Genomic DNA, 8521 nt, shown 5'->3' on the forward strand with positions numbered 1-8521 from the left:
TGTCTTCTACAGCGTATCTGTGCTGATCTTCAACACAACCTCACACTGTTTTATCCTTGTCAAGCAGTTCCGTCCAGGTACTTCTCTTATTTTTACTTCCCATCTTATTTATCTCTTTCGTCACTGAACTAAATTTGGACTTTCAAGCATCCTGTGTGCACTTTCAAAAATACAAACACTACGAAATAAAGGAACCTCTGTAGAGATTTAAATTCAGGGAAATCTGAACCACGATAGACAACTTCCTCTATCTCGTTTAGAGGATTCAATTATATGTATCTTTATACTGTCTCGCTCTGTTGTTATTATTAGATTTCCCCTTTTTTCTCGCACCCTCAGCTGTTTACATGTGTGAGTGGGAAAAGGCCAAGACAAAGATCTCTCAGGAAGCTGAAAAAACTGAAGAGGGAGAAGCTTCTGAATCTCAAGAGGGCCCGTCGGCCTCAGCTGGAGAGAGTTCTTCCCAGTGGCCCCCAGCCTCAGCTGGGGTCACCTATGAGCTTTGCGCCGGCCTAGTGGACAAGCCAGACCTGTCGCTGGAGGAGATCGCCCGGCAGGAAGTGCTGGAGGAGTGTGGCTATGATGTACCAGCTTCCAAGCTGAAGAGGATCACTTCATACAGGTTAGCTCTTTCAGCACCGATTTTATAGACGCCCCCTAAGACATAAGATCCAGGTTGGAGACAAAAACAGAAGCACATCATCTGTTAAACCCTCTGAATCCCCCCTTTTAATTGGCTGACCATCAAAGACGCTTGTCAGACTGAAAGACGGTGAGAAGCTTAACAAATTCATCCCAGGAGTTGGAGGGCATATGAATAAACCATGAGTGCAGAATGATTCCCTTACTCATGGTTCTGAAGCACGGCGGGAATCATTTCCTGGCATAAGGAAAAATAGGGTTTCTCTATAGTGGTGGTCTTCAACAGGGGGTCCGTGACCCCTAGGGGGTCCACGGAGGAACTGCATGGGGGTTGCGAAAGTTTTGGTTGATAAGCCTTTTTTTTTTTTTATTATTGCCCCCTGCCATTTATTTTTTTTTATTAATTGAAATGTCTTTAAATACACATTAAAATGAATTCAATACCCTGTAGTAAACAAATCTGTGGAGGCAGAAGATGTATTTCAGTCATCAATGCACACGTTCAGCGACACACAAGAGCTCTTTCAAACCTGGGCACCGTTTCATTCACAACACCTGTCCCATCAACGAGGAATCAGAATGAGAAATTACTTTCGTTACATTACTCCATCTGTAATAGAGTGACTATAGGGCCAGTTTGATATAACATAATTTCACACAATATATATAACTAGGGGGTCCCCGCTCCATCTCGCCATCAGTTTTCTCTTTTAGAAAAATTTCTCTGTGGGTGGGGTCATGTTTTCACAAGGGTTGAGTTGCACTTTAAGTACCAGATGTTAAGTTGGACCAATGTTTAAATTTACCAATATGCTAAAACTACTTAAACAAAAAGCTATTCAGGCCATTTATCTTTTTCATTTTCTTCTTTTCCTGTCTTGCATTTAATATTCTTTTATGAATTTTTATCAAAATTAGGGCTGCAAGTAACGATTATTTTGCAAATCGATACATCTGTTTCCAAGTTTAAAGATGTTTCGCTTCCCATCCTGGAAGCTTTTTCTATTAAAATGTCAGATTTAGCATTGATTTCTAGGCTTTATATAGTAGCCCAAAAACTTCTTTTGGCTTAGAAAATATGCAAATTGAACCAGAAGAATCACATATCCACCCCTAAGGAATGGGGAGTCGTTTGTGTTCTTTGTTAACCTGCAATACCCGATGCAGGTCTGTGCCTCTGAAAGGGGGGTCGTTAGGGGCAATTGTTGGTCTGATTTACCCGGAGGGAGTTTTTTTTTCCCCTGCATGGGGGTGGGGGTTGAGATGATAGCGGGAAGAAATCAACTCTATCGCTAAGTTTTAGGTTTTTGAGAGTTTTGAATTTCCTTGCAGATTTGACAAGTGCCCAGTTTGGGTATCGACAGGTTTGGATAGCATCTTGGATGGATATCCAAAAGACATTCAGTAGAACATAAAAGTGAGAAGATTAAATGCAAAACATCCCATATGTTGCTGGAGTCACTGAAAAACTCAAGAGAATTTTCTCTAAAAACAAAATTCCAGTACATTTCAAACTAAACAAGACCCTAAAACCGAGACTAGTGCATCCTAAAGACAAAACCCCCCATTCCTAAGATGAACAGAGTGGAGTATGCAGTTCAATGCAGTGAGGAATGCTCTGATCTTTATAATGGAGAAACCAAACAACCTCTCCACAGACGCATGGCCCAACACAGAAGAGCGACCTCCTCGGGACAGACTCTGTGGAACATCTACACCTCATGGACAAAGGACATTCTTTGGAGGACCAGAATATTCACATTTTGGACAAAGAAGACAGGTGGTTTGAAAGGGGTGTGAAGGAAGCCATCTATGTTACTAGAGAAAAAACAACCTTAAACGGGAGGGGAGGGGTGGACTCTGGTTTCAGCTCTCAAAAACGTACAACGCAACGATAGAGTTGATTCCTTCCCGCTATCATCTCAACGCCCACCCCCATGCAGGGGAAAAAAACCTCTCTCCTGGTCAGCCAGACCAACAATTGCCCCTAACGACCCCCTTTCAGAGACATGGACAGGTATCTTGTATTGCAGGCTAACAAGGAACACTAACGACTCCCCAATTCCTAAGGGGTAGATGCGTTCTTCTGGTTCAATTTACATATTTTTTAAGCCAAAACAAGTTTTTGGGCTACTATATAAAGCTTTAACTCAATGCTAAATCTGACATTTTGAATTTCAAAAAGCTTCCTGGATGGGAAGCAAAACGTCTTCAAACTTGGAAACAAAGTCCAGTGGATTTTTTTTTGGAATAACCCTGGATGACTAAGAATCTTCACCAGCAGATTAATCTGTTGTTTGATTAATTGATTAATAATCAGATAGCCAAAGATTCCTTAGTTTTTTTAACGTAATTAAACGACTCAAACTTTTCCACTTGAGAAGATGGAGCACTTTGACAGATGAATCTTAAATGCAAAATGTTGGTATTTATAAAACAATCTTGGTATAGTTTCTGCTCTAAGTGGGGTTGTTCTGTCAGCTAAAGGAGTTTTACAGTCTCTTTACTCCAGTTAACGATTAATCATTTATTAAATTAGGTGACAATTATTTCAGTATTCGATTAATCACATTTAATCCAGATAATTGTTTCAGCCCTGATCAAAGTATTAGTTTTCATCATGTTTGACAGCTAATGCAATACCTGGTCTTTTGTCATAATCAGCTGGTAAATTCTAGATTTTGTACCTAAAACCTCAATAGCAGAATTGACCACATCAGCCTTTGTTATAAACGGGTAGAAATAGGAATTGCCAAGCAAAGCAAGTTCATATCAGAGATTTAAATATTTTTTAAACACGTCTGCTTACACAGTTTAGCTACAGCATGGTGCTGGATGATTTTAACGAGCTGTCTGTTATCCTGAGATCCGCTGAAAGCGAAATGACCAGCATGTCATTCAGAGCACCATCATTTTTTTTTTAGCGTTAAGAATTTTTCTTGGTGCAAGCAACTGTTTTATTATTTGATATCAGATTTTTCTTAGGAAAGTATAAAGCATATTGTTAAAGGAGGAAGCGCAGTACAACGAGATAAAATAATGAAGCCATTTGTGTGAGGGAAACCTCTGTAATGATACCCAACTTTTAACTTCGGGAACTTCTTAAAATAATAAGCTGTGAGAGTGAGTTAGAAGGAAACCATTCATCACTGTCAACATGTTGGCTGCCTGGAGCTGCCAGGATGCGAACAGTCCCACATCTGACAGTAAAAGCTGGACAGGCGTGACTGAAAGCTAACAAAAATCTGTTTTTGATTTGACTTGAAAACCTCCTCCAGCTCCGTTGGCGTTGTCTGTGACCATTGTTATGTGCGGGCTGCTTCCATTGTGTAGAGTGGTATCATCTTAACCCACATAAAACCTATGAGGGCGTTTTTTTTTATTTTATTATTTTTTTTTTTTTACTGTCAGAAGTCATCCATGTAGCAAAAAGCGGTCTAACCTTTAGATTTACAGGCATGGAAAGCTAAATGACTCAGGAAGTAAAAAACCCAAACAGGACATAATGGTGTTTTACTCTACAATGCTACGGAAAAGTATTGAAACCTCTAGAAAATGTCCACATCTTTTAATAAATCACAGACTGAAGCATATAAAACCAAGTAGGTAATAATTGTGAAGTTGAAAAATAATCATAGATGTTTATCTTTTTTTTTATTTTTTTAATAAAGATCTGAACCTTGTGCAAAATCTTCGCTTTCAACTTCCTAGAGTCACTAGACTAAGACGAACTTTATTATCATTTTTTTATGCACAAAGTGAACGAAATCCGGTTGCATAGAGCTTACAACAGTGTAATAATATTTCAGTTGGAGTAAGATAAACATGAGCAATATAAAGTGCAGCAGTGAGAATCTAAACCAGGGGTCACCAACCATTTCAAGGCTGAGGGCTACTTCATGGCTATCGAATCATAGGAAGGGCTACCAATACTGACCTATGAACAAGAGGGGTCAGCGTTCACCTAAACTTCATCCAAATTAAACACATTTTTATTGTTAACTTTTAATTTCTAATTTTCCTTTAAACATTATAATTTTAAAATCTCTATAAATGCTAAAATGCCCTATATGATTACTATGATGAAATGCTCTATAAATGATTAAAAAGAAGAGTCACAGAATAAAATAAAATTTCAAACTTAGCCCACTGCTGACTTGCTGTTTTCAGAAGGTGTTGAGGGCACCCCATGTGGTCCTTGAGAGCCCCTTGGTGCCCACGGGCACCACGTTGGCGACCCCTGATCTAAACAGTGCAGAAGAATAAAAATACAGTTTAAAAATAATGGTGTGAAAGGGCATTAATATGAAAAGGTTCAGTGCAGTGCAAAATAAACATTCAACAGTCTGATGGCAGTGGGGTAAAAGCTGTTGCAGAATCTGCTGAACCTGCAGCGGATGCTGCAAAGCCTATTCCCAGAGGGCAGTAGGGAGAACAGTGCATGTTGGGGGTGTGGAAACAGAATGCTCTCTATGGCGCTTCTGTAGAAGGTGGTTAGGATGGGTTCAATCACTTTTTCTCTAATCTTTGCATTAAGTCTCTAACAGCTTGGCACAATTATTAAAGGATATTTTAGCCCATTATTCTTCAGAGCATGACGCTGCCATCACTGTGTCTCAAAATGGGAATTTTGTGTTTTTAGGCCCATTTGCATTATATCGTTCTGCATATCAGCCAAAAAATATTATCTTATTCTTTTCTTCTTAGAGGACCTTCTTTAAAATGCTTTCTATGTCCTTTAACATACTTGTAGAATGACTCCTTCTGGGTTTCTTTTAAGACTGATTTACTTTTTGCCAATCTTCGATTAAGCTGGTAAATGTTCGTAAATTCTGCTACCTGATCTCTGTAGCTCCTGCAGAGTTACTCTGTGTCCTTTGGTTGCTTCTCTGGTTTATGTTCTCCCTATCCAAAATCCCACTTTGAAAAAGAAAAACAGCTTAAGAAGTGTGATTCTACCGATTATAGAATTTTTTTTTAATGTTTAAAAACCTCTATTGTTCCTTTTTTGTGTTTCGATTGTGAAATTGTTGTTAAATATTGCATACAAAGGGTTAGAATGAGCCTTTTTCATCTTTAAGTTAAAAGAAATCAACAAAACTTGAACAGTTTTAATTGATTTAAACATGAAAAGATAAAAATACAGATTTTCATTCCTCTTCTCTTCCACAGGTCAGGCGTGGGTGTAACGGGTTCTAAGCAGACAATGTTTTACGTGGAGGTGTCCGACGACAACTGCGTGAGTGCCGGTGGAGGCGAGCCCCGCGAGGGGGAGCTCATCGAGGTCGTCAAAGTCCCACTGCACGAGGCCATGACGTTTGCCTACGACGAACGTATACCCAAAACCATGGGCGTCATTTTTAGTTTCATCTGGTTCCATAATAACATGTCTCCCAAGTACAAGATTTCTACCAATGTGTAACTGCCATTAGTTTAACACTCTTTCTGTCATTTACTGCATATTAAAGTCAAACACTGGTTCAGCACATTTCTGCTACCCCTCACAGCTCATATCCTGTTGTTGCCTTTTAGCTTATTGGTACACAAACGAGGGTCCTTATCACTTTTAGCTTTTTTTTGTATTTTGATAATCCTTCATACATCAGTTTGCCATAGCTGGTTGCCACTGGCTCTTTTAATCTTCTTAAATTTAGAAACTTTATCTTTTTCTAATGTGCCATCTCTTTTAAATGGCTTCATATCACCAATTCTTTTTGCCTGCAGAAAGAAATCCCCCTTCGCTTTAATGGAGTTCTTGAATGTTTTATTTTTTGTTCTTTTTACCTTCAAAGTGGCCATCCTTTATTTATTTTAATCCCTCTTTAGGTTAGGCATGGGCCGGCCTGAGATTTCCATGCTATCATAACCGTATTCACACACAAAAAATTAAAAACTAAAAATGTATGAAAAGATCTAATTGCTTTTATTTGACACAAATATTTTTAAAGCTGCTCAGATTAGATTGTCAGCTAAAATGTTATCAAGTTAATTTTTAAATGAACTTTTCTGACGCTTAGGAGAAACTGCTTTCCAGCAGCCAGCTGACTGGCAGTGTGCAGCATCTTTCCTTGGAGCGAAACTGCTGCTCCATATGGATGCAGAACATTATGTTGACTCCAGTGTTCCCTATGTTGTTAAAATTTCTGATTTGAAGCTAACAGACTTCTCTGTTGGAAAAAAATATATATATATATATAATGCCCCTACCTTTGCACTTAATATAACTGCAGTATAATATAATAGCTCAATCCAGTTAGCAGCTATCTTAGTACAAGCACTAACCGTTCAGAAACACCTAAGCCCTTTCTTAACTTTTTAACTATGATGTCAACCTACAATATACCCCATTTTGCAAGTCTGGCTGCATGCGTGTGTGAGAACATGCAGACCGTACTTTACATCAATTTCGAATCTGAATTGGAAAACAAAAATAATCCAGTTATGCAAAAATATTGTTGGGCAAATACGATGTTCAGGCAAGCCATATGTCTTTTCTCTGGTCCCCATCCTTTAAGCAATAGTTGTTCTAATACTCATTATTGAACAATCACTTGTTATGGCTCATGTTAATGCCAGTCAACTTAAAATCAACCCTTGATCACCACACAGGGACATGACACACCTACCTTAACTCTGAGGGTACTGAAGCACAATCAGACGTAAACCTTCTGGTGAAGGGGCATTAATAAAATCTAGCTCTAAGATGAGGACTATCTTTGAGAAATGGGGGAAATTTGCTTTTTTTTTTTCAAATAACATCTTGCATTTCATTACAATTAAACTTAGCTTATAGGTTTATTTAAGAAGCAGAGCAATAGCCATGTTTGTTGTACCTGTTGTGGAAATCCTTTTACCGAGCAGATATGGCTGAATCTTACCGGTATTTAAGATTTGGTTTGCCGGCAGACGTATTTAAAAAGTTCTGGTGCACTGGAAAAACCATCTAGAAATAAGTAAAAATTACTGAGATTAAGTGTATATATCCTTAATTTGAGTAGATAAACGAGACAGCTTGCCAATGGAATGAAGATATTTACTTTTAAAATAAGATAATTAGATAAATTGCACTTGAAATTAGACAATGCAATTGTGTTTTCTTATTTTAAGGGTAAATTGTCTTGTTGCATTGGCAAAGAGTCTCTTTTATCTCCTCAATTTAAGAACAAATGCACTTACTTTAAGAAAAAACTGACTTATCAAGATTTTTATTTTTTCCGGTGTGAACCTTGTCAATCAGTAGGAAAAAGAATTAGACCTATTTTTTTAACATTTTAAATTTTCATCATAGGAACTTTAGGAAAACCATACAGAAATAAATTCTTTCTAGTTGCCATGAAGAAAAACTTCAACCTCTCATTAAGACACAGCTCATCCGCAAGTTGCCAGATCTCAGGTCCAATTACTTAAACCTTATAAATCAACTAATCTTTGAATGTGACAATGACCAGCATGTCATTATAATCCTAAAACATCCACATTCTAGCTGAAGACATCCTAGACTCCTCTGTTCCCACATAAATTTTCATTAAAGAAGGGCTGGTATTTCATTAAGGATTTCATAAAAAAACAAACTCCCACATCGAAGTGTTTAAATAATATGCAAGCTCTAGAACAAAGGCCATAGTGGTTGTGCCACACATTGATTTTCGTGTGAAGCAGATAACACGTCTCACAATGAGAAGCAACCAAAATGTAACTGATATGTTGTTAACTGCGCCGCCTGCGGACTGGGCCGGTAATCTGTCACCACAAGAATGCCTTGGGACATATAAGGCTATTATTTGGAGGAGTGTGAGACGCAATGTGGGAAAAGCACTGAAATGAGTGACACGGCCATTGTGTTTTTAAGTAGTAAATAATATAAAATGTTAAATTTGGC

General features: G+C 38.2%; 1 protein-coding gene across 1 annotated transcript in view; it reads left to right on the forward strand.

The window, feature by feature from the left end:
* The window catches only part of nudt14 (nudix (nucleoside diphosphate linked moiety X)-type motif 14), a 32112-nt gene extending 24696 nt beyond the window's left edge, over positions 1 to 7416 (forward strand). Inside the window, exons 3-5 of the mRNA XM_038277528.1 lie at positions 13 to 77; positions 340 to 622; positions 5815 to 7416. Coding sequence (XP_038133456.1) covers positions 13 to 77; positions 340 to 622; positions 5815 to 6064 — 598 coding nt within the window. The 3' untranslated portion in view covers positions 6065 to 7416. The remainder of the gene's footprint in view (positions 1 to 12; positions 78 to 339; positions 623 to 5814) is intronic.
* The last annotated feature ends 1105 nt before the right edge of the window (positions 7417 to 8521 follow it).

Source organism: Cyprinodon tularosa, unplaced genomic scaffold, assembly GCF_016077235.1.
Source record: "Cyprinodon tularosa strain WSP-4 unplaced genomic scaffold, ASM1607723v1 ctg132, whole genome shotgun sequence".
Lineage (NCBI taxonomy): Eukaryota > Metazoa > Chordata > Actinopteri > Cyprinodontiformes > Cyprinodontidae > Cyprinodon > Cyprinodon tularosa.